Here is a 26,266-nt window from a genome sequence, read left to right as displayed (position 1 = left end):
ACCTCACCCCAGTTCCAAACTTCCAGCTCAGCACTGTCCCCATGACTTGTCCTACCTGCCTATTTTCTTTTCCACCTATCCACTCCACCCTCCCGATCTATCACCTTCATCCCCTCCCCCACTCACCTATTGTACTCTATGCTACTTTCTCCCCACCCCTACCCTCCGCTCACTTATCTCTCCACCCTTCAGGCTCTCTGCCTGTATTCCTGATGAAGGGCTTTTGCCGGAAATGTCGATTTTACTGCTCCTCAGATGCTGCCTGAACTGCTGTGCTCTTCCAGCACCACTCTAATCTTGACTCTGGTTTCCAGCATCTGCAGTCATTGTTTTTACCTTTGAGAATCTCTCAGCCTGTTGACTGAGAGTGAGGGTTGTAGTGAATGTGCAAACCGACTATCATGCTGTGGTACAGGATGACATTCAAGTGGAGGGATCAACCAGACCTGTAGTAGATGAGGTAATAACATAGTGAGGAACTTGACACCTTTCTATGCAGAGAGAAGGGTCATGATCCATGCAAATACCAGCAACACAGGTAGAATCAGGAAAGTGTTTCTGCACAGAAGAAGACCATCAAAGGTTGTAATCTCTGAAGAATTGCCTGAGCTACTGCAAATTGGATTGGGATCCCTAAAAGTAGGAAGATGAATATGTGGCTCAAAGACCTGTGCTGGAAAAATGGGTTCCAGTTAGTAGGCATCTGACACAGTACCAAGGAATCTGGGGGCTTAATCTTTAGATAGGCCAAACCTGCTGGGGCCAATATCACTGTGAACTACATAACTGGAGAAATGGAGACAATTTCAAATTAAAAAGTACGGGCATGGCATAAAATGCAGAAAGATATTAAAGGATAGAACCAAAACAGAAGTTGCTGGAAAAGCTCAGGCCTGGCAGCATCTGTGGAGAGAAATCAGGGTCAACATTTCACATTGAGAGACCCTTCTTCAGAACTGGAGGGATGGAGTGAAGTTATGCACGGAAAATAGTAATATGGGAAATAAGGATCTGAAAGTGGCAGGACTGGGCACAGAAGAAAAAGCTAAGGAATGCACCTCCAACAATCAAAAAAGATATTGCAAAGATGTTACAAGCGCTGCATCTGAATGTAATTAGCAATCATAACAAAATAAATATATTGTAAGTACACGCTGAAGTAAATGAATACCATCTGACAGTTGTGGAGACATGGCTTCTGGATGATGGGAATTGTGTCCTGAATATTGAGAGGTATGTAATATTCAAGGAATGAGGAAGCTAGGTGAAGCTGGACATGCAGCACTGCAGATGGAGATACCGTTAATGGCGATGACCTTGGTTCAGGAGATCATGGTGGAGGATTGGTGTGAGTGGAGATGAGAAAGGGTTAGGGAAAGAACTTGGAGTGGGAGTGATCTACAGGCCACCTAACAGTAACCACAATGCGTGACACAATTCCCAAGAAGAAATAAATGTGAAGCCGCAGGTAGATAGGATAGTGAAGAAGTTGTTGGAATGCTTTCCTTTATTGGTCAGAGCACTGAATATTGGAGTTGGGAGGTCATGTTGCAGCTTTACAGGACATTGGTTAGGACACTTTTGCAATAGTGTGTGCAATTACAGTCGCCTTCCCATCAGAAGGATGTTGTGAAACTTGAAAGGATTCAGAAAAGATTTAGAACATAGAACATAGAAAAGTACAGCACAGAACAGGCCCTTTGGCCCACGATGTTGTGCCGAGATTTAATCCTAATGTAAAATATAGCAACTTAACCTACATACCCCTCAATTCACTGCTATCCATGTGCACGTGCAGCGGTCGCTTAAATATCCCCAAGGACATTTACAAGGACTTTGCGAGGGTTGAAGGATTCAAGCTACAAGGAGAGGCTGAATAGGCTGGGGATGTTTTCCCTGGAGCATTGGAGACTGGGGGGTGACTTTATAGAAGTTTATTAAATTATGAGGGGCATAGATAGGGTAACAAGATATTTTCCCTAGGGTGGGGGAGTCCAGAATTAGAGGGCATAGGTTTAGGGTGAGAGGGGAAAGATATAAAAGAAACCTAATGGGCAGCCTTTTTCACGCAGAGGATGGTAAATGTATGGAATGAGCTTCCAGAGGAAGTGGTAGAGGCTAGTAGAATTGCAACATTTAAAAGGCACCCGGATAGTATATGAATAGGAAGGGTTTGGAGGGATATGGGCCAGTTGCTGGCAGGTGGGACTAGATTGGGTTAGAATATCTGATTGGCATGGACGAGTTGGACTGAACGGTCTGTTTCCGTGCAGTACATCTCTGTAACTCTATGATTATGTGGATATGAAAGCTTAACATTTGGAAGTGAACTGGCATTCTATGCTTGAGGGCAGATCAATAGAGGAAAGAGTGAGGACTGCAGATGCTGGAGATGAGAGCTGGAAAATGTGTTGCTGGAAAAGCGCAGAAGGTCAGGCAGCATCCAAGGAGCAGGCGAATCGACATTTCGGGCATAAGCCCTTCTTCAGGATTCCTTCAGGCTTATGCCCGAAACGTCGATTCTCCTACTCCTTGGATGCTGCCTGACCTGCTGTGCTTTTCCAGCAACACATTTTTCAGGCAGATCAGTAGAGACAGAGTTCAGAGTACTGTTTCAGAAAACTCAGTAAATTCCCACAGTGAAGTAAAGTTCTTCAGATAGGACCCAACATCCTTAGCTGACTAAACAAGTTAAGGAAAGCATCAGTCATAGGAAAAAGCATACGAGAAGTCTGTTATGGTCAGCTGAATTGTCAGAAAATGAAGAGAAGAGAGAATAGTTGAAGGGTTAATTGGATGGAAGAAATTCGTGTGTGAGAGTAAGTTAGCCAGGAGTGTCAAAATGGACACAAAAATGGAAAAAGATGCATAAAGTCTCCTACAGTGTGAAAATGGGATTGGTAGTAGATAATAAGGAAATTTGAGTAAAATTAATAAGTATGTGGTGAACAAGACAGAATGAAATTGCAAATGGATATAGATGAGTTAAGTGAATGGGCATGTATCTGACACATGGTATATAAAGTGGAAAAATATGAAGCTGTTGTCTTTGGCAGGTAGAATAAAATACCAGAATATCACTTAAATGGAGAATGACTGCAGAATTCTGAGATGCAGAGGGATCTGGATGTTCTGGTGCATGAATCAGAGAACATTAAGATGCCAGGACAACACATAATTAGATTAGATTAGATTAGATTACAGTGTGTAAACAGGCCCTTCGGCCCAACAAGTCCACACCGACCCGCCGAAGCGAAACCAACCCATACCCCTACATTTACCCCTTACCTAACACAACGGGCAATTTTAGCATGGCCAATTCACCTGACCTGCACATCTTTGGACTGTGGGAGGAAACCGGAGCACCCGGAGGAAACCCACGCAGACACGGGGAGAACGTGCAAACTCCACACAGTCAGTCGCCATAATAAAGTGTGGTAATGGGATGCAGTCCTATATTATCAGAGGAATTAACAAACAAGTCAGGACGTGTGCTCCATGGTACAGGAAATTGGTGTGGCCACATCTGAAATGCTGTGTGCAGTTTTGGTCTTCGCGTTTAAGGAATGATATAAAATATTCAGCCCTGGAGCTTGGTAACCAGTCGTGTTCCACAGGGACCTGTTCTGGGACGAAAGTGTGTACTGCAGATGCTGGAGATCAGAGTCAAGATTAGAGTGGTGCTGGAAAAGCACAGCAGGTGAGGCAGCATCCGAGGAGCAGGAAAATCGACGTTTCAGGTTAAAGCCCTTCATCATTCCATGGCCTGATTCCTGATGAAGAGCTTTTGCCCAAAACATCAATTTTCCTGCTCGTCAGATACTGCCTGACCGGCTATGCTTTTCCAGTACCACTCTAATCTTGAATATGTTCTGGGACCTCTGCTCTTTGTGATTTTTATAAATGACTTGGATGAGGAAGTGGAAAGGTGGGTTCATAAGTTTGCTAATGACATGAAGGTTGGTGGAGTTGTGGATAGTGTGGAGAGCTATTGTAGGTTGCAATGGGACATTGACAGGGTGCAGAGCTGGGCTGAGAAATGGCAGATGGCATTCAACTTGGAAAAGTGTGAGGTGTTTCATTTTGGAAGGTCAAATCTGAATGCAGACTACAGGGTTAATGGCAGGATTCATGGCAGTGTGGAGGAACAAAGGGATCTTGGGGTTAATATCCGTAGATCCCTCAAATTTGTCACCCAGGTTGATAGGATTGTTAAGAAGGCATATAGTGTGTTGGCTTTCATTATCAGAGGGACTGAGTTTAAGAGCAGCGAGGTTATGCTGCACCTCCATAATACCCTGGTTAGACTATACTTGGTCAGTTCTAGTTGCCTCTTTATAGGAAGGATGTGGAAACTTTAGACAGGGTTCAGAGGAAATTTACGAGGATGCTGCGTGGACTGGAGGGCATGTCTTATGAAGAATGGTTGAGGGAGCTAGTGCTTTTCTCATTGGAGTGAAGGAAGCCGAGAGGTGACTTGATCGAGGTGTACAAGATGATGAGAGGCATAGATAGAGTGGACAGCCAAAAACTTTTTCCCAAAGCAGGAATGGCTATCATGAGGGGACATAATTTTAAGGTAATTGGAAGACGGTATAGGGGAGATGGCAGAGGTAGATTCTTTACACACAGAGTGCTGAATTCATTGAATGCACTGCCAGTGGTGGTAATAGAGTCTGATACATTAGGGACATTTAAGTGACTCTTGGATAGGCATAAGGATGATTGTAATATGTAGGGTATGTAGGTTAGTTTGATTTTAGAGTAGTATAAAGGGTTGGTACCACATCGAAGGCCGAAGGGCCTGTACTGTGCTGTAATGTTCTATGTTCTAAATGGAGGTGGTTCAGAGGAGGTTACCAGATTATACCTGGAATGTTCACATTGCTCTTGGTGGATAGGTTGGATAGGCTGGATTTGTTTCCACTGGAATTTAGAAGAAGGAAAGGTGGCTTCATTGAATTGTACCAGATCATGAATGAGTCTTAAAATGGATTAGATTAGATTAGATTACATTACAGTGTGGAAACAGGCCCTTCGGCTCAACAAGTCCACACCGACCCGCCGAAGCGAAACCCACCCCATACCCCTACATTTACCCCTTACCTAACACTACGGGCAATTTAGCATGGCCAATTCACCTGACCCTGCACATCTTTTGGACTGTGGGAGGAAACCGGAGCACCCGGAGGAAACCCACGCAGACACGGGGAGAACGTGCAAATGGTGGATGTGGAAAGGTTGTTTTCTCTTGTGGGTCAATTCAGAACTGGGGGCAGGTTTCCATTTGAAAATCAGAGGTAGCTCTTTTAGGAAACAGAACAGAGAATTCTGTTTTTCTTTCTCTCACCTAGTGCAACTTTAGCACTCTACCTCAGAAGGCAGTGAAGGTGGGATTAGATTACTTACAGAGTGGAAACAGGCCCTTTGGCCCAACAAGTCCACACCGACCCTCTGAAGAGCAACCCACTCATACCCATTCATTTACCTAACACTACGGGCAATTTAGCATGGCCAATTCACCTAACCTGCACATTTTTTGGAGTGTGGGAGGAAACCAGAGCACCCGGAGGAAACCTACGCAGACACGGGGAGAATATGCAAGTTCCACACAGACAGTTGCCGGAGGCGGGAATTGAACCCGGGTCTCTGGCGCTGGGAGGCAGCAGTGCTAACCCCTGTGCCACTGTGCTGCTCTTTAATTGTGTATTTTTAATGCAGAGTGGTAGATTTTTGTTGGACAGGGAAATCATGGGTTATTGTGGATAGATGGGAACGTGGAATTCAAAACGGATAAACATAATCTTACTGAATGATGAAGCAGTCTTGAGGGGCCCAAATGGCCTATTTCACTCCTAATTTATTGTTTTGTATGTTCTTGTTAGAGATGGTCATAACCTGGCGCTTATGTGCACCAACATTACTTGCCGCTTATCAGCCTATGCCTGGATGTTGCGCAGGTATATCTTCATATGTAAGCAGACTACATCAGTATCTGAGCAGTCACAAACAGTGCTGAACATTGTGCAATCATCAGCGAACATCCCCACCTCTGACATTATCTTCGTGTATTCACTTTAAGTTATTGTCAAGGGAAAGCTTCAAATTCTGCAGATTTTACTATGCACATTTCACAATTCCCAGTTCTCCAAACGTTTTACTAAAGTAAGCAAAACCCAGACAGTTCCTTGGAGACACGTGAATGGCAGCGTAAACATTTTTCTGCTCCTGTTCTCTAATTAGTGTCTGAAGATTCGCTTGGACTGATAGCTCATGTGAGTCTCCCAGAAGCTGAGTGTAGAATAATCAGGCAACGCCTCCGAGTTATGGAGATTACGTGATGGGCGAATATGACCTCTCTGCATGACAGTGAATAGAGATTGAACAGGAAGGAAGTTTTCAGTCAGAACAGTGCACAATACCATGAATAGTTTTGACAGGGTAAAGAGGAGAAAAATGTTTCAAGTGGTACGAGGGTCAATCAATCAAGGACACATGTTGAATTTGAATACAAAAGATCCGAGGGAAGATGAGGATTATTGTTTTCATTTGCTTTGAATAAACTGCCTGTCAGGGCGCTGGAAGTGGAGTCAATGGCACCTTTCAAATGGGTAAATCAGATATTTGAAGGGAATACATTGGCTGGGCTGTGTGAAAGAGAGCAGGGCAGTCGGATGAAATGGATAGATTTTTCAAGAGGTCAGCATTTGACGTGATGAACTGAATGGTCCCATTTCTGTGCTGTCTGAGTTTTCTTTAATCATGATGAGACTGGGGGTGACTGTGTTGAGAGGAGAGGGACAGATCTGTTCAACTCCATGTTGGTCAATTGACCGAACACAGGGGAAAATCACTTCGTCATGGTGAACCAGTCAGCAGGAGTCTGATCACTCGCTGATTGTTTAGCATGCGAGTTGATGCCACATTGTGAATTTGGGTGTATGACAAATTGATTGTTGAGAATGCAAAGTTAAGAACTAAGTTCCGGCTTGGATGTCAATGTAACACCATTTATTATTTGTTCATACTAAACACTGCTATGCATGGTTATCATAGATATACCAGGCTCTGAACTTATATTTACATTATGTAAGAATAATTTTCCTTTGTGTTCTCATGTCTATGTGCTGCCAACACTCCTCATTCTATAGTCTTCTACCTTTGCACACATTGTAATATTTATGTCCAGTGATGCATAGTTTGGCTTTTAGTAGTCATGGGGTAGATTATAAGAGCAGAGATGTTGTGTTCTCTGCAGAGATTTAGATCAGATTCCGTGCAGTGTGGAAACAGGTTCTTCGGCCCAACAAGTCCACACCGACCCTCCGAAGAGTAAACCACCCAGTCCCATTTCCCTCTCACTAATTCACCTAACACTATGGGCAATTTAGTATGGCCAATTCACCTGATCTGCACATCTTTGGACTGTGGGAGGAAACCCACGCAGACATGAGGAGAATGTGCAATCTCCACACAGACAGTTACCCAAGGCTGGAATCAAACCTGGGACCCTGGTGCTGTGAGGCAGCAGTGCTAACCACTGAGCCACTGTGCCACCATTAAGTTAGGCCACAGCTGGAATATTGTGTGTAGTCTGATCACCAAATTATACGAAGGATGTGATTGCATTACTGGAGATGCAAAGGAAATTCAGCAGGATATTAAAACAAAACAATGAACTGAAGTTGATGGAGATCTGAAACAAAAACAGAAATTGCTGGAGAAACTCAGCAGGTCTGGCAGCATATAGAGGATTAATGTTTGAGTCTACTGATTCTTCATCAGAACTGGGGGAGGTGATGGTCTAGTGGTATTACCACTGGAGTGTTTATCCAGAGATGAAAAGTGTGGCACTGGAAAAGCACAACAGGACAGGCAACATCCAAGGAGCAGTACAGTTGATGTTTTGGACATAAGTCCTTCAATCAGAGACCCAGGTAATGCTCTGGAGACCTTGTGTTTGAATCCTGTTATGGCAGGTGGTGAAGTTTGAACTCAATAAAAATAATGAATTAAGAGTTTAGTGATGACCATGAAACTATTATCGATTGTCCTTTAGGGAAGGAAACAGCCTTCCTTACCTGATCTGGTCTACATGTGACCTACAGCAATTTGGTTGACTCTCAATTACCCTCTGGGCAATTAGGGACGCGCAATAAATGTTGACACAGGCAGTGACACCCTCACCCCGCGAATGAATAAATAAGTGTTAGAAGGCTAGGAGAAATTGGCATTAGAATGGAAATGGAGCCCAGGGCAGAGAGTTATAAAAGGGAGATGAAAACAAGGATAATGAATAGAAGGCCAGGAAAGAAGAAAAGCTGTATAAGGGATAATCAGACCTAACAATGAGAGATTGGGTTAGCTGTACTGAATGCAACCCATGTAATGTGATAATGGACCTAGGAGTACATGAGAATGGGTGACTCTGCTTAAAGCAACCCATGTCATAACAGGGCCAGGTATGGGGCGGGTAAAATACATGGAGGGATGGAATCTATCGCTATAGTTATTGAACTCGATGCTGAGTCTGAGAGGCTGCAGGGTTCCTGAGTGGAAAATGAGGTATTGATCTTTGAACTCATGCTGAGGTTCGCTGGAACACTGCAGCAGAACTGAGACAGAGACGTTGGCCATGGCGGTGTGTTGAAGTGGCAGGCAACTGGTCATTTTTACAGACAGAGTGTAGGTGTTCCGCAAAGCGGTATCCCAGTCTCTGTTTCATCTCCCCAATGTAGAGGAGAGCCTTGTTGTAAATTGGGTGAATAGAAAGCAGCTGTTCCCCTGAGGCGAAGGGTCAATAACAAGGGGACAGTAGGCTTAAGTGAAAGGTGGGACATCAGAGGGGATTTGAGGAAAACCTTTTTCACCCAGAGGGTACAGGGGGTCTGGAAGGCACTGCTTAGGAGGCTAGCTGAGATTGGAAACCTCACTATCTTTAATATTCCTGGGTGAGAACTGGAAATGTCATAACATTCAAGGCAATGGGTCTAGTTCAGGAAAGTGGATCTAGTGTTGGTCATACTATATTGGAATGGGTGAAGATATGGTGGGCACTGTATTATATGATTCTATTATTCTATGATTCTACAATAATTGCAAGGTTGCTCCAGGATCCTGAATCTCTTGCACACTAACACACAAACTCATCACCAAGGACAGGGGGAGCTCTCACAGGGCTGGTCTACACACATGGTTATGTAGCCTTTCAGGGAAGGTTTCTCAGCTTGAGCAGGAGCAGCAGACAGTGTGGAGCTGGTCAGGTGGAGGGATCCTCATCTATTGCTGTTGAACTGCTGCGTCACTGAGTGTTCACATCAATGTGTCAAGGAAGTACCGAGGGATGGGAGGCACAGTGGCTTAGTGCTGAGCACTGCTGCATCATAGCACCAGGGACCCAGGTTCGATTCCACCCTTGGGCAACTGTCTGTGTGGAGTTTGCACATTGTCTGTGTGTGATTCCTCCCACAGTCCAAAGATATGCGGGTTAGGTGGAATGGCCGTGTCAAGTTGGCCACAGTATCCAGGGGTATGTAGGCTAGGTGGATTAGCGCTGGGGATGCAGAGTTATAGGGATTGGGTAGGTGGGTGAGTCTGGGTGGGATGCTGTTCGGAGGGTCAATGGTGCAAGTAGCCTGCTTCTGCATGGTAGCATTTCCATAACCATCAGTGTCCAGCTATCTCCTGAGAGATGAGCAGGCAACTTGACCCCAGATGGCAAAATGTTTGTTTGCATGGAAAAAGTTAGCCCCAGTGCTTTACTTTACTATTTGTTCATGGGATGTGGGTATCACTGGCTGAGCCAGCATTTATTGCCCATCTCTAAATGCCCAAAGGGCAGTTAAGAGTCAACTACATTGCTGTGGGTCCGGAGTCACATGTGGGTCAGACCAAGTAAAGTCAGCAGGTTTCCTTGCTTAAAGGGCCTCAGTAAACCCAGATGGATTTTTACAACAATTGAAGGTGGTTACATGTTCAACATGTGACATGCTATAAGTTACAGATTCTTAATTTATAAATCATTTGCCTGGGTAGGATTTGGTCACCTACCACCCCACCAACCTCCATGTACAACGTATCATCCACCGTCATTTCCGCCACCTCCAAACGGACCCCACCACCATTGATATATTTCCCTCCCCTCCCCTACCAGCGTTCCAAAAAGACCACTCCCTCCGTGACTCCCTTGTCAGGTCCACACCCCCCACCAACCCAACCTCCACTGGTGGCTTCCAATTGTCACCTTCATGTCTGTTTCTGATTTCAACACAAGAGGAGATCAACAACGTTCGTATTTACCAGAGACGAGTCATTGAGTTAGACACTGTGTGGCTTCACTATGGCTAGGAGAAAGTGAGGTCTGCAGATGCTGGAGATCAGAGCTGAAAATTTCATTTCCCCTCCTCCCACCTTGTCTCAGTCAAATCCATCGAACTCAGCACCGCCTTCCTAACCTGCAATCTTCTTCCCCACCTCTCCCCCCGCACCCCAGTCTCGCCTATCACCCTCACCTTGACCTCTTTCCACCTATCACATTTCCGACGCCCCTCCCCCAAGTCCCTCCTCCCTACCTTTTATCTTAGCCTGCTGGACACACTTTCCTCATTCCTGAAGAAGGGCTTATGCCCGAAACGTCGATTCTCCTGTTCCTTGGATGCTGCCTGACCTGCTGCGCTTTTCCAGCAAAACATTTTCAGCTCTGATCTCCAGCATCTGCAGCCCTCACTTTCTCCTCGAAGATTTTAACCTACCAAGACCATGAGATCCAGAATTGGGATTACGAGCCCCGCAATATTGTTATTACATTACTGCCTCCTCCCAAAGGTGTTCCCCAGAAGCCCTCCTTGCTAGTTCACCTCTAGATGTTGGCACTTTGGCTGCTCCCCAGATGTGGACCCTGACCCCATGCTCCCTGGATGTGAACGTGGGCTGTGACCTTGCCCAGGAAGGACTGTGGAGCTCTCACCGGCCACGGATGTCCAGGTTGGAGATGGCGTAGAAGTACTTAGAGAGATTGTGGGGGTCGACGCTGGTGGGTCCAGTGGCCGGCCGCAGCAGCCGGAGCCGCAGGTCAGTCAGGGTGAAGAAATCTCTCAGCTCCTTGGTGGTGTCCAGTTGGCCGTACAGTGAGGCCATGTCCCCAAAGCGGGGACCCCCGAACAGAGCCAGACGCTCCTGGATCTCGAAGCGGACCATCTTGTCCACCTTCCACACGTAGCCCCTGGAGTACTCCTCAGTGCAGATGATGTCCAGCACTGAGGCGGCCCTCAGATCCCGGGCCTTTCTCGGCTCCATCCCGAAGGAGTTGAGGCAGTCGGCTGCGTAGAACTGATAGGGCTGCCAGCTCCGCCCATGGTCCAGGGACTTCTCCAGGACCATCTGCTCCGGCCGGCCAGACTCAAAGGTGATGATGATGTCTTCGGTCAGCTCAATGCTCTTCCCCCAGGACAGGGTGATGTTGACCACCAGGGGCTTGGGGAAGTTCCTCCAGGACACACTTTGCCAAAAGCTGGTGGGAATCCTGCCTTCATCGTCCAGCATTAGATCGGGAGGGTGGGCCAGCTCAGGTGTGTGAGCATCACACTCATTGTTGCACATGTATGGATTCTCCTGGAACAGAGAGGGGAACGACACGGGTTAGACACAGAGTAAAGCTCCTCTACATTGTTCCTATTAAATATTCCCAGGACAGTTACAGTCCAGGATTAGGTACAGAGTAAAGCTCCCTCTACATTGTCCCTATCAAATGCACCCAGAGCAGTTACAGTCCAGGGTTAGAGAAAGAGTAAAGTTCTCTCGACATTTTCCTATTAAATACACCTGGGCAGTTACAGTCCAGAAATGGAGTAAAGCTGCCTCTGCATTGTTCCGGGACAGACACAGCACGGGGTCAAATATAGAGTAAAGCTTTGTCTACATTATTCCTATCCAATACTGCTGGGACAGGTATACGCAGGGTTAGATGTAGAGCAAAGCTTCCTCTACACTCTCCCTATTGAATACTCCAAGAGCAGGTACAGCACAGGGCTAAATACAGACTAGGCCTTCCTCCACATTGTCCCCATCAGGCACAGGGTTAGATAAACAGTAAAGGTCCCTTTATACTGTTCAGAACAGGTACAGCATGGTTAGATACAGAGTAAAGCTTTCACTATTCTTTTGAACTGAAAGTAAAACTCCCTGAACACTGCCCCTATTTTGAAATAAGGAATATCCACAAACTTTAATAATCTCTGGGAGAAGTTTTTAATAAATCTGTCAGCGCTCCATCACACTGCATTCTGTGCAGGCCAGTCAGACAGCTGGATAATTATATCACTGTTGTGCTGAAGAATGATGTTCACTGTCTAACTAAAAATAGCTTCACATCACTAAAATATTTAAAGACATGAGTTATAAAACAGCACAAGATTTGGGAAACACATGATACTTGCTGAGAAGGCTGCAGGCAACTGGAGAAATAGCAGGAATACTCGGAATAATGCGATAGGTCTTTTAAAAAGCGCATGAATTGCGGACTGAGTGATCTTCTTGGGATCCCCACAGTGTGGACACAGCTATTCAGTCCATTGCATCCAACTGACACTCCAAAGAGCATCACACCAGATCGACCCTATCCCTGGGACCCTACATTTCCTATGGCTAACCCACCTAGCCTGAGGGGCAGCATGGTGGCTCAGTGGGTGGCACTGCTGCCTCACAGCACCATGGGCCCGGGTTCGAGTCCTAACTTGGGTGACTGTCTGTGTGGAGTTTGCATGTTCTCACCGTGTCTGCGTGGGTTTCCTCCGGGTGCTCCAGTTTCCTCCCACAATCCAAAGATGTGCAGTTCAGGTGAATTGGCCATGTTAAATTGCCCATAGTGTTAGTCAGGAGTAAATATAGGGTAGGGGCATGGATCTGGGTGGGTTACTCTTCAGAGGGTCAGTGTGGACTTGTTTGGCTGAAGGGCTTGTTTCCATACTGTAGGGAATCTAATCTTACAATGGGGCAATTAAGCATGGCCAATCTACCTAACCCGCACATCTTTGGACTGTGGAGGGAAATTGGAGCACCTAACGGAAACACATGCAGTTATGTGCAAACTCCACGCAAACAATCGCCCAAGGAATTGAACCCAGGTCCCTGGCACTGGGAGGCAGCAGTGTTAACTATTGAGCCACCATGCCGTCCACTGTATTATCTCATTCTTTGATTATGTGAGTATAATTTAGGGTAGTTTGTGATTCAGAAGGGAACTTGCACCTGCTCCTTTTGTAGTTTCAGGTTCAGAAGGGAGTACATTTGGGACGTCCTGTTGAAGGTTAGTTGTTGTTGTGAATCCCTGTAGATGGGACACACTGCAATCACAGTGCGCTGGCAACGGGAGTGGATTAGGAGGGAGTCTGTTGTACAGGGTACTTGTAGAATTGCTGCATGGATCCTGGTGACTGAAGAAACAGCTGCTCTCCCTCACATCAGCAATATTGAATAGGAATAACAACTCATTGCCACTTGTATTGATGAAAATACAGCGGGATGTGCACGAGTAGCCACAATTGGTTGGCATTTTAATTGCAAATATTGTAATAAGGAGTAATTTAGACCAAGTTAGGAGAAAGTTCATATTTTGTTCCCTCCATGGCTCCTGGGTTTCTGGCGTGGCTATGGGCTGTCACCACTGAAGTTGCTCCTGAGGATGCCAGGGCAAGGATTTCTGGACTGGATCCACCACACTGCTGCAGGCAGGCTCTTGCAACCACCTTCCTTTACCACAGTAAAGAAGAAAAGGTGAACTTTGATTAAAAAAAAAGATAAATAAAGAAATAAACCAAAACATAAATAATGCGGCCGGTCAGGTGAGTGGATGTGTACATGCACAGAGCCCGAATACCTCCTGCCCAGCCACCACCGCCATCTTAGAATTCCAAATCATCCCCACCTCCTTTGGCAAATGATCACACAACTCGTGCTGTTCAGGTGGAATCATAGAATCCCTACAGTGTAGAAACACGCCATTTGGTCCAACAAGGAATGTGTATAAAGTGGATGTTTCTAGGCAATCACAATTGCTGAGGTGCCTTAATGGCAAACCTGGTCAAATACTGCTTTGATATCAGGACAAGTCACTCTTACTGGTGTGTCACGAAAGGCGGGAATTGTCCGCAGTTTTGAGCCCCATATCTCAGGAAAGATGCACTGCCCCTCAAGAATGTTCAGTGGAGGTTCACGAGAATGGTCCCAGGAATGAAAAGCTTAACATATGAGGAATGTTTGCGGGTTCTGGGTCTATAGTGTAATGGAAAATCAAGAAATTTTACATTTACTGTGAAATTTGAAAGAGAATGCCTTACTAAAATTTAATGCTGTGCAGAGCTTTGTAAACAATACCTTGATGAGGTTTGCAGCCAGCTTGTCTCTGTTTGAACTTTGTAAACATTCAACTCGACCTTGCGACAGTCGAACTCAGCGAAAGCTGAAGAACTGTTATGTCCATGACCAGGGGATGAGAGAATAACAACTTGAGTTTTCCCAGTCTTTGCCCTTGAGAGCATGATAAGAAACAGTATAAGACGAGTATCTGAACAATGCTCAGGTACCCCTTACATTGAGACATCTAGCTGAATGTACTGGGTCAATTCTGCAGAATTTAAATAAAACTCCTTTATTTGCTCTTGCTAACAGTTGTGTCAAGTCGATTTAATTTCCACGACAATAGTCAATGGAGTTTAGAAAGTTGAGGGGGTATCTAATTGAAACCTACAGAATTCTGAATGGCCTGGACAGAGTGGATGTCAGGAAGATGTTTCCCTTGGTTAGAGAGATGAGATCCTGAGGGCACAGCCTTAGAATAAAGGGAAGATACTTTAGAATAGTGATAAGGAGAAATTTCATCAGCCTGAGAGTGGTGAATCTATGGAATTCATTGCCACAGAAAGCTGTAGAGGTCATGTCACTGATATAGACAGATTCTTGATTGTCAAGGGGATCAAGGGTTACAAGGAGAAAGCGGGAGAACGGGGTTGAGAAACTTATCAGCCAACATTGAATAGCAGAGCAGACTCGATGGGCAGAATGGCCTATATCTGCACCTATATCTTATGATCTTATGGTATAAATATGGCAATGAACAGAGAGAGAAAATCAAGATGAATGAATCTACAATTGTCAGTGCATTGATTGAAGGCATTAACAAAAGCTGCTTAATGAGATCGGTTCCTGTTAATTCACTATGCTGATCGAATCGCGTGAATTGTAGTCACCTAATCCTCGAGCTGTGTAAGGTATGACAGAAGACTTGAACAGTACTGCTGTTATTTGCTCCAAAATTGCTGTCTTCTTGGTACATCATTAACAGCACTGTGCCCCAGCTCTAAGACTGCAGCTTCTAGATAATGATGCTTTTTAAGCAGTGCAGAATATTGAGGGCCAATCACTGGTGCGATGTCAGTGTGAAACTGCAGCGGGGGTGAAGTGAGACAGAGAGTGCTTCACTCTAACAACCCCTTGAGATTTTTCTTATTTTCAACCATATCGAGACACATTTCTCTGCGCGATTTCTTGTTTCTGGCTGCCTTATCACCGAACATCTGTCTTGGTACCTCCAGAATCAACCATTCCAGCACTCTGCTGGAGATATTCAGGGCCATTTATCACCTCAATGGTCTGTATTCTCTCTTTTCAAGTCCTGTACCTCAACACCTCTTGTACTCACTGACCTACACTGGATCTCAGTCTGCCAACACTTCAACTTTGAATTTTTTTGTGCTTGTTTCTCAAATCCTTCCTAGCCTTACCTCATTCTCTCTTTCATCTCCCTCAGCCTACAACCCTCCGAGAATTTTATGGCCTCTACTTTAGGGTCAGTATGTTTCTCTGATTTAATTCGCTCCATCTCGAGTGACTTTGCCCTTAGTTGTCTCAGGCCGAAGCTCTGAAAGTTCCACCTTAGATCTCTCACTCCCACTGTCGCATGGGAAAGTGTGGGGTCATGTCCTTTGGTAGGCAGCATAGAAGCATGGACTGTTTTCTAAATGGGGAGAAAATTCAGAAGTCTGAAGTGCAAAGAGACTTGGGAGTTCTAGTCCAGGATTCTCTCAACTTGCAGGTTGAGTCATTTGTTAGGAAGGCAAATATAATGTTGGCGTTTGTAATGACAGGACTGGAGTATAAAAGCTGGGATGTACTTCTGAGGCTCTATAAGGATCTGGTCAGGCCACATTTGGAATAGGGCTCCATATCTCAGGAAGGATGTACTGTTCCTGGAGGTTCACAAGAATAGTCCCAGGAATCAAAAGCTTAACATATGAGGAACATTTGAGGACTCTGAGTCTATACTTGTTGGCAATTAGAAGGATGAGGGGTGACCTAATTAAAACTTACAAAATACTGAATGGCCTGGACAGAGTAGACGCTGGGAAGATGTTTCCATTGGTAGGTGAGATGAGGACCAGATGGCACAGTCTTCAAGTAAAGGGAAGACCATTTAGAATGGAGATAAGGAGAAACTTCTTCAGCCAGAGAGTGGAGAATCTATGGAATTCAATGCCACTGAAGGCTGTGGAGGCCAAGTTACTGAGTGTATTTAAGATGGTGATAGATAAGTTCTTGATTGTCAAGGAAATCAAAGGTTAAGGGGAGAAAGCGGGAGAATGGGGTTGAGAAAATTATCAGCCATGATTGAATGGCTGAGAATACTCAATGCGGTGAATGGCCTAATTTCTGCTCCTATGTCTTATGGTCTCTCCCTCCATCTCTTGCTTTCAGATACTTGCTAATGACTGTGCCTTAGACAGATTTTTGAGCACTGTCCTAAATTCGCCTTGTGCGATTCAGCATCAAAGGTTAGTTGGATTTATTGACCAACGTAGCCCCTTGGGATGCTTCATTAGGTTAAACGTGGAATAGAAATGTATGTTGTTGTGGCAACTTTAACCAAAGATTACAACACAGCACAGGGAGAGAGATACAATAGGTACCTGCTTTGCGTGAGACTTTATCAACTTGGGAATGGATGACACATAGTAATGGATCACACATTCGAGAGGCTGCTCCTGTCACTTTGAAGTCTTTAGCACAACATTTTGTCTCCCCCATCCTTGTTACCATCCACTCAGTCCTTGATGTTTATTTCAAAACTTTTAAGTGCTGTTATCTTGGATTTACAATATGTTGCCTGACTGAGATCCTGTCGTTCTCAAAAAGTCAACATTGCTGTCAGCATGGTTCATTCCCCCGGCTAACAATATTCACCAGCAGATTATTCAGGACAGATGAGAGAGCTTGCATAAAATTCAATCCCCCATGGAAACCTTTCACTTCCCAGCAGCGGGGAATCTAGCCCTTTGTCTGAGTTAGCTCACGTAAATGCCTCGGATAAGTCCCAAGCCACTTCACAGAAAACAACCGGTAATGAGCCACTCGATGTTAGGACAGCTGACCCAAAGGAGGGGATTATGAAGGAGGTTTTACGAGGGTCGGGTCAGGAGGGGGCAAGGCCAGGGTTGGTGGAGCTGGGGTTTGGAGGGGTGGGTGGTAATGCAAAGCTGGAGTCAGCTTTGCATCATTCTGGGCTGGTAAAAGATGCAATAGGAAGGCAACAATTTTCTTCCTGACCTTGCGTGAAATTTAAGCTTTTAACTGAAAAACTTATTGCTTGAAGTTAAACAATAAACAGCCTCCTCATGAGACATTTGGACTCAGATTTCTGTCATGGCTGAGACGCTCTCTGACCTGGCAAAAATAACAGAATCGAGTCAAAGTTTAAAGTCAAGCATAATGCTTCCCACCTTTGCAGAGGTGGGGGGATTCCATAGGTTCAGACATGCGTGGGATGTCAAGCAGCTTTTAGAATAGAATTCCTACAGTTCAGGAACAGGCCTTTTGGCCTATCAAGTCTACACTGGCCCTTTGAAGAGCAGCCCACCCAGATCCATCCCATTCCAGTAACCTTGCCATTTTCCATGACCAATTCACCTAGCCTGCACAATCCATAGACATTTTAGAATGGCCAATCCACCTTAACCTGCACATCTTCAGATTGTGGGAGCAAACCAGAACAAGCTATTCATGCAAACACAGGGAGAACCTGCAAACTCCACACAAACAGTTGCCCAAGCGTGGAATTGAACCCAGGTCCCTGGCGCTCTGCCACATCATGCTAACCACTGAGCCACTGTTCCACATTTCTCATGGAATTACTCAGCAGGTTTGACAGCAATAGTGGAGAGAAAGCAGAGTTAATATCTTGGGTATCAGGGACCCTTCTTTATGTTCTGAAGAAGGGTCATGGGACCGGAACCATTAATTCTGCTTTCTCTCCACAGGTGCTGCCAGACCTTCTGACTTTATTTTTCAGCAATTTCTGTTTTTGTTTCTGGTTTCCAGCATCCACAATTCTTTGTTTTTGTTCGGTTATGATTTCTCATGAGCTGCTCAACAATCAAGTCCCTGACCATGATGACGAGTCTGTGCTTGCGAAAAGTCCAACATAGTGTCCAGTATAAGGACTGATTATGCAATTGGATAGCATTGGATAGATAATCCTGATTGTGACACTGGTAACTAGTTTTTGGATTCATTTCCCAGAGGACTGACCTGATCAACAAGAGTCAACGCTCTGATTTAAAATTTCAACAAACCACAGTGTTAAATGTCAGTGGTCATTAATTGGCAATTCCATACTAATCAAAGTTTTCTTTTCAATCCTGTCATGAAGTATAATTGCTGGTTTTGCTTTTGGAATGTTTTTCTCACAAAATGTCCTGATGCATACAAAATCAAAATAAAAAGCATCTTTTTTTTTCTCAGCAATATTCAAAGTTTATTCTGCAATTTTATTTATTGAACAGACTGGTGAAGCCCTGAAGCATGCTTTCTTGTCATCATTCCTCAGTAATTAGTAAGCTTCCTCAGCCCGTTCCATGTGAACTCACCCGTTTCCCAATCTGGCCTGAGCACCGGACTGAAAATGGGGAGTTTGTGGTTTCATTTTTAAAGGAGCTATCTGGGCATTCCACTGTGAATGGAAATCAAGACCTTGTTACTTCTGAAATGTTGAATGACACTGAGTTTACAACACAGAAATAGACCATTTGGCCCAACTGGTCCATGCTTGTATTCATGATCCACACAAGGGTGGCACGGTGGCTCAGTGGTTTAGTCAATGCTGCTTCACAACGCCAGGGACCCGAGTTTGATTCCAGCCGCGGGTGACTGTCTGTGTGGAGTTTGCATACTCTCCCCGTGTCTGGGTGGGCTTCCTCTGGGTGCTCCAGTTTCCTTCCACAGTCCAAAGATGTGCAGGTTTGGGTGGATTAGCCATGCTAAATTGCCCATAGTGTTCAAGGATGTGTAGGTTTGATGCATTAGTTAGGGGAATGTAGAGTAATATGGGAATGGGTCTGGGTGTGATACTTTTTGGAGGGTTGGTCTGGACGGGTTGGGCTAAATGGCCAGTTTCCACACTATCGGGATTCTCTTCCATGAAGTCTCCCCCAAACAGACCTCTGATCATATCAGTAAATCCTACTCTTTGTTTCTCCTCCATATCTTTAACTAAATGCTTATTAATTGTATCTCTATTGCTGCCTCTATCACTTGCTCTGATAACGAGTTTCATGTTATCATCACTCTCCAGGAAAATAATCTTGTTCTAATTTTCTGTTGCTTTAATGAGTGGCTATCTTATAATATCCTAGCTTTGGCCTCACCCACAAATGGGAATTCTACATCTACCTAATCAAACTCTTTCATAACTTTTTAACCTTCAATTTATTACACCACCTCAGCCTTTCCAGTCTGTATTTGTCAAACCTTCCCTGAGCTGATTTCAAGTCAGTGTAAGCCAGTCAATACAGCAGCAGAGTATACTTGAGATTGTTGCTGGATCAATCAGCCAGAAATCCGTAGTTCAAATGCTGTTTGGGGAAGTTTTGCAATTCCATCTTGGATTTAAAAGTCTGTAAACGGCTATCGATTCCCAAATGGTTCACTTATGTCCTTTAGGAATGGAAACTTTTTGAAGGCTTTTGTTTTGTCAGGCGAAAGGCAAGCCTATCAGTCTGACATTTTCTCTGGCCTGACTCTCAGTGATAGAAATGTGATCTGATCCCTTTACGTTTTGACAGGTCCCTTGCATAGGTCAATGATGATTAACTACTGTCATCTTTCAATTGACACTGAGCTTGAAAGTTCACATTGGAATTTATCTCTCATTTTTATATATGAGAATATGAGTATATAGGAGGCATGGTGAGTGAGTTTGTCTCTGACACCAAAATTGGTAAAGTGGACAGTGAAGAAGGGTATCTAAGATGATCAATTGTGTCAATGGGCTGAGAAGGGACAGATGGAGTTTAATTTGGATAAATGTAAGGTTTTCGCATTTTGGTAAGATAAACAAGGACAAGACTGATGCAATTAATGGTCAGGCTCTGAGTAATGTTGTAGAACAGAGACACCTCAGAGTTCAGGCACATAATTCTTTGAAATTTGCATCACAGGTAGACAGGATGGTTAAGAAGTTATTTAGCACACTTCCCTTCATTGCTCAGATCTTTGAGTAGAGAAGTTGGGACGTCATGCTGAGGTTGTACAGAATGTTGGTGAGGCCTCTTCTGGAAAGCTGTGTGCATTTCTGGTCACCCTGTTAGAGGAAGGGTAATATTAAACTGGAGAGGGTTCAGAAAAGATTTACCAGGATGTTGCTGGGAATGGAGGGTTTGAGATATGAAAATAAACTGGAAAGACTGACATTTTCTTTTCACTAGAGACTAAGGGGTAACCTTATTTATGAAATCATGAAGGGCAAAAATAAGGTGAATCAAAAGGATTGTTTCCCTCTGATGGGGGAGTTCAAAACTGTGGGGCATATTTCTAAAGTGAGAGGGGAAAGATTTAAAAAGGACATGAGAGGCAACCTTTTTACACAGAGTGTGGCTCATGTGTGGAATGAACTGCCAGAAAAAGTAGTGGATGCAGATGCAGTTTAAAAGCCATTTGGATAAGTACATGAACTTGAAAGGTTTAAAGGAGTACAGGCAGGTGGGACTAGTTTAGTTTGGGATTATGTTCAGTGTGGACTGGTTGGACCAAAGGATCTGTTTCTATGCTGTCTGACTCTATAACTCCATGTACATGTCTCCACCTTCCATCAATAATTCCCTTTTGAGGTGATCCACCGAGAGATTCCATTGTATCAAACCCATTACCAGTGTTTCAAGACAAAATTCTCGCAACACCTTCTCAGGATAACTGTGGACACAGGAATAAATGCCACTGAGAGCTTATGTCCTGAGAATGATCTTACTATTGGTAAGAGCCTTTATGTCAACATCTTGTAAGGGAGCTTGATGAGATTCTCCGTGCTGGAATTTAATTAGAAGGAAAATGAGCTGACAGATATGAATGCTTGTTTGAGTTAATGAAACCCAGAGCTCTGCACCTGATATTTATGTCTAAACATTTCAGGAATGAGAAGACCAGAGGGATATTTCAAATCCAAGAGCAGACTGGAGAAAGAATGAGAATATTCAGTACATCCCCACTCCCCCTGCAAGCAGTGTCTTAAATCCTACGTTATTATCTGGACTCCACGTAAGATCAGTCTCAATAGGCCTTTCATTAAACACTGAACTCACCAATTTATTGCTTCCCCAATGGGTGACCTCTTGTAATTAAATGGCATCCTTCCCAAACTAATCTCCCCAGTAGATCAGTCCCACTGATATTCACAGCTGTGAGCAGGGGCTCAGATAGCCTGAAACTAGATTGAAACAAACACTAATCTCAATATCATTTCTGCTCCATCACTAAGGCGTTGGGGAGCGTTTGGGATGTGTGGGTGGCAAATAAAATGGAAGCTCATAATGAGAAATAAAATCTATCAATGATAGAACACAAGGAGTGTTTCTGAGGAATGAGTGAACGACACGTGTAGGAAAAAGAAAGCAGGAAAGAGAAAGAGAAACCAAAGAGGAAGATAAGAGAGGGACAGAGTGAGAAAGGAAATGGCAGATGGAAAGAGGAATAGGAGTCATGAGAAGATAAAAGAATGGGAGGAATGGTTGACTTTTCTTGCATCTTTCAGTGCCTCACCATGTCTCAAAATGCTTCACAGCCTGTGCAGTATTTTTCAATACAGTCCCAATGTCGAAAACACGCCAGCGAGTTTCCGCACAGCAAACCAATTTGATAATATTCAAATCATCCATTTTAGAAACTCAGAAAATAGGAGCAGAAGGAGGCCATTTGGCCCACTCTGCAATTCAACAAGGTCATGGCTGATCATCCATCTCAGTGCTGTCCTCTCTCTCCCTGGACTCCCGATGTCTTTTGCCTCTAGAAATCCACCTAATTTCTTTCCTAAATGTAGTAAGTGACTTGGCCTCCAATGTCATCTATAGTAGAGAATTCCATAAGGTTCACCAACCTCTGAGTGAAGAAATCTCTCATTATCTCAGTCTGAAATGGCCCATCTCATGTGCTGAGACTGTGATCACCTGGCCTCAGGAAACATCAGACTGCATCCAGTCTGTCCAACCTTAACACAACTTTATACAATCCGATGTGGTCCCTTCTGATTGTGCTGAACTCTATTGAATGCAGGTTCAGTCAATCCAATCTCTCTTCATATGACATCTCTGCCATTCCAGCTATCAGTCTACTGAACCATCACTGAACTCCTTCGATGACAAAAATATATTTTCTTGGACCAAAATTGCACACAATATTTTGGGAACCAATAACAGAAGTTCCTGGAAAAGCTCAGCAAATCTGGCAAGAAATCAGTTTGGATTTTGGCTGGAGTGCACCTTCCACAGAACTGGATGCAAAATGTTAACTCTGACAATGTGGCACTCCCCCAGTACTGATCCTCTGACAATGCAGCACTTCCTAAGAACTGACCCTCTGACAGCATTGCATTCCCTCAGTACTGATCACCTGACAGTGCGGCACTCCCTCAGTACTGACGCTTTGACGGTACGGCACTCCCTCAGTACTGAGCCTCTGATGGTACAGCAGTCCCTCAGTACTGACCCTCTGACAGTGTGGCATTTCCTCAGTACTGACCATCTTACAGTGTGGCACTCCCTCAGTACTGACCCTCTGATAGTGCAGCATTCCCTCAGTACTGACCCTGTGAGAGTGCAGCACTCCCTCAGTACTGACCCTTTGACAGTGCGGCACTCCCTCTGTGCTGAGCCTCTGACAGTGCAGCACCCACAGTACTGACCCTTTGACAGTACAGCACTCCTTTATTAGTGACAGTCTGATTGTATCGAACTCCTGTTGATTGTTACGAGGTCAGCCAAGTGAACCTCATAGAATATGAGGTCCATGATTGGGGCTGTTAATCTGGTCTGATCAGGGAGCCCTGGCTGACAGGTAAGAATAGAGGTGTCACACATCATGTTCACTCTGAGAGCCGGCTTTGAGGGAGTTTGATCAGAGACATGCAGTTTCCAGTTTAAATGAAGTGTGATTTGTTGACATGATACCGACGTCTGTGGAGTTATTTCAATAGCGGTGTGAGAAAAAACATGCTCCTGAAGAAATCACATGCAACATTGGTGGTTGAATTGAGGTAAGCATTTCTAGCATCCTGCCGTTTATTTTGAAAGTTTGACTTGTTTAACCCTGCCATGGAAGACTGTGTCTGGTATGTGGAAAGAGTGTATTATTTTCCCTGGGCAAATGACATTAGAGCAGATGAAAAGCAATGAGTAATTCTCCTGGTAGTTTGTATACCTGCAGCTTTTTTGGTCATTTGGAATCTAACTTTCTCTGAGGTATCAGGTAATAAAACCTTTCAAGAGTTGACCATTCAGTTAAGGAATACTATTATACCCACACCCCCAAGCGTCCTCTAATTCTGAGAAGTTGTCAGTTTTACTCAGCAATTTGAGAAACAGGGAAATCCCTCCTGGTATTTTTGATTAGGTTCAGATGATGGGCAGTGGGATGTGACTTTGGTTTAACTCTTAATGAGACGTCGAGAGACCATTGGTCTGTGGGATTAAAGATGTACCACTATCTGAAGCCCAACTGTACTCCAAACTGTACTCCAAAGAGGCTTTATCATGGAAAATGCAGCAAGTGGAGCATATGAGTTGCAGGGTCTCCCTAAGGAAGTGGTCACCCTTGCCAGGCTGATGGAACTTGGGGAACACCACTTGAGTGAAGGTAATTTGCGTAGCCTCACTCAGGACATACTTTGAATAGGAGGACTCTTAGTCAGCCCACAGCAAAACCTCAAAACAAAACCGAATCACAGCCAAACAGTAAAAATTTTCTTCAGGATCTGGGCTGGTAAGCCAGTGTAGTTGCTGCTGGTGTGCGGACTCGAGACAGCAATTGAGTCTCGCGAGATTAAATTGAATAAGAGCGTTCATAGACAGATATCCGGGAAAGTGCACACTCTGGAAAGTCCACCAATGCCTTTAAGGAAGTAAATTTATAATAATAGTGGACAACAAGCCCCTGCTAGGTCAACTGAAAGAGGGGAAGGCAGTGCCACCCAAAGCTTCAGACCAAATTCAGTGGTGCACTGTAATTCTAATTACGTATAATTATAAGTTGGAACACCGCCTAGGAGGCCAAGTGGCAAATGCGGATGCATTGTGCCACCTCTCGCTGGAACAGTCCACAGTGGTTTTAAATTTTCTGGACATCCTTCCAGTTACAGCTGACAGATCCAGTCCTTGTAAAACTGAAACAGCTGGTGGTGATGGGAAAACCAAACAGCGTCACAACCAGAATTGAAACCTTTCTGGACCCAGCGAGGCCAGATCACCGTAGAGACCAGCATTTTATTATGGGGACAATGAGTGTTTATCCCGAGCACAGGTCACTACAGGCACTGGCTGAACTCCACCAGGGACATCCAAGGGCTTTCAAAATGAAAATGTTGAGGAGTTACGTCTAGTGGCCAGGACTGGATGCAGACATAGTGCAAAAGTACCCAGAGGACCAATAAGGAGAAAAATTACCACTGGCAGCTCCTCCACATTTGTGAGAATGATCGACTATGCAGGTGCTTTTATGGGCTCAATGTTCTTAGTCATTGTGGATCCCACTAAAGCATTCATTCATCAAATACAGGGACGATGATGGAAAAACTGTACACATCTTTTGCAATACACAGACTCCTCAAAGTGTTGCTCACAGATAATGGGCCATCATTTACTAGCAGAGAATTTCCTGAAGCCAAATGGTATTTGACATATAAGGACAGCTCCATACCATGCATCATCCAATGGTCTGGCAGAAAGAGCCTTCCAAACTTTGAAGGCAGGCTCGAAGAAACAGGCTACACTTAACTCGATACCAAACTGTCCCAGTTCCTACTTGATTATAGGACCGTCCCTCACCCAACTGCAGGCAGAGTTCCAGCTGATTTACAAATGGGGAGAAGACTCTGCATCAGGTTAAAACTGATCTTCCCATATCTGGTGGGGTGGGGGGGGGGGTGGGCACATGACAGTGAAATGGCTTCAGGACCACCAATGCTGGACACAAGACTCTGCGAAGCGAGAGAGACAGTTAACTTTGGGGGACAAAGTATATTGTAGGACCCACAGGAATGGCCCTGTGTGTCCTACAATGTACTTTGTAGGTAAAAGGTGTTTTCAACGCAAGGTCAGATCCAGTGATGTATAAAGTTTAGATCAGTGCGATGCTACTGATCAAGCACATGGACCATGTGAAAACTGCAAACTAGCAAAACATACCTGGCTCCTGGACAGCCTTTCTAACTGTTCAGAAACCTGTGCAGTCTACCTCTCTGTCAAGCACTGAAGAAACCTCAGAATCTGAGATGGACACAGCGGAATGCCGCTGCCTGAAGAAGAGAATAAATTTCTTCGGAGACACATCCAAGAGGAGAGATACTTTGCCTAACACACCATTTGTATCAGAGGCAGAATTGGTGCTAAAACACCCCACGAGGAGCTACAAAACAAAACACTGGTGTGTGTCCTCAGGCTCAGAGGGGGAGGGATGCAATGTTTGTAATGAGGTCAGCCTGATTTGATCTCATAGTATATGAGTTCCCTGATTGGGCCATTAATTTGGTCTAATCAGGGCAAGGTGGCTAACAGATACAAAGAGGAGTGTTTACCGGGGCGGGCTGTCCTAGAGGTGGTCGAAAGGTGTGTCAGGGCGGACCGAGAACTGGAAGGGGCACGGGGTGGACCGAGAACTGGAAGGTGGGTAGGGGCGGGCTGCCTTAGAGTGGTCGGAAGGTGGGAGGGGCGGGGGCTTGTTGGGTCTGTATTGTCTGCAC

At 44.7% G+C, this 26,266-nt stretch overlaps 2 protein-coding genes across 10 annotated transcripts in view; one reads left to right on the top strand and one right to left on the bottom strand.

Annotated features, from left to right (window-relative positions):
• The window catches only part of LOC122541318 (netrin-G1-like), a 910,622-nt gene that overhangs the window by 121,066 nt on the left and 763,290 nt on the right, over positions 1-26,266 (top strand). The window lies entirely within an intron of this gene.
• LOC122541315 (netrin-G1-like) overlaps positions 1-26,266 on the bottom strand; it is a 74,771-nt gene that overhangs the window by 19,709 nt on the left and 28,796 nt on the right. For all 6 annotated transcript variants that reach the window (XM_043677953.1, XM_043677952.1, XM_043677954.1 and 3 more), the window contains one exon: positions 10,967-11,610. In XM_043677953.1, the coding sequence (XP_043533888.1) occupies positions 10,967-11,610 (644 nt within the window). The remainder of the gene's footprint in view (positions 1-10,966; positions 11,611-26,266) is intronic.

Source organism: Chiloscyllium plagiosum, chromosome 37 (genome assembly GCF_004010195.1).
Source record: "Chiloscyllium plagiosum isolate BGI_BamShark_2017 chromosome 37, ASM401019v2, whole genome shotgun sequence".
NCBI classification, from domain to species: domain Eukaryota; kingdom Metazoa; phylum Chordata; class Chondrichthyes; order Orectolobiformes; family Hemiscylliidae; genus Chiloscyllium; species Chiloscyllium plagiosum.
This window is presented reverse-complemented; position numbering and strand designations above follow the sequence as displayed.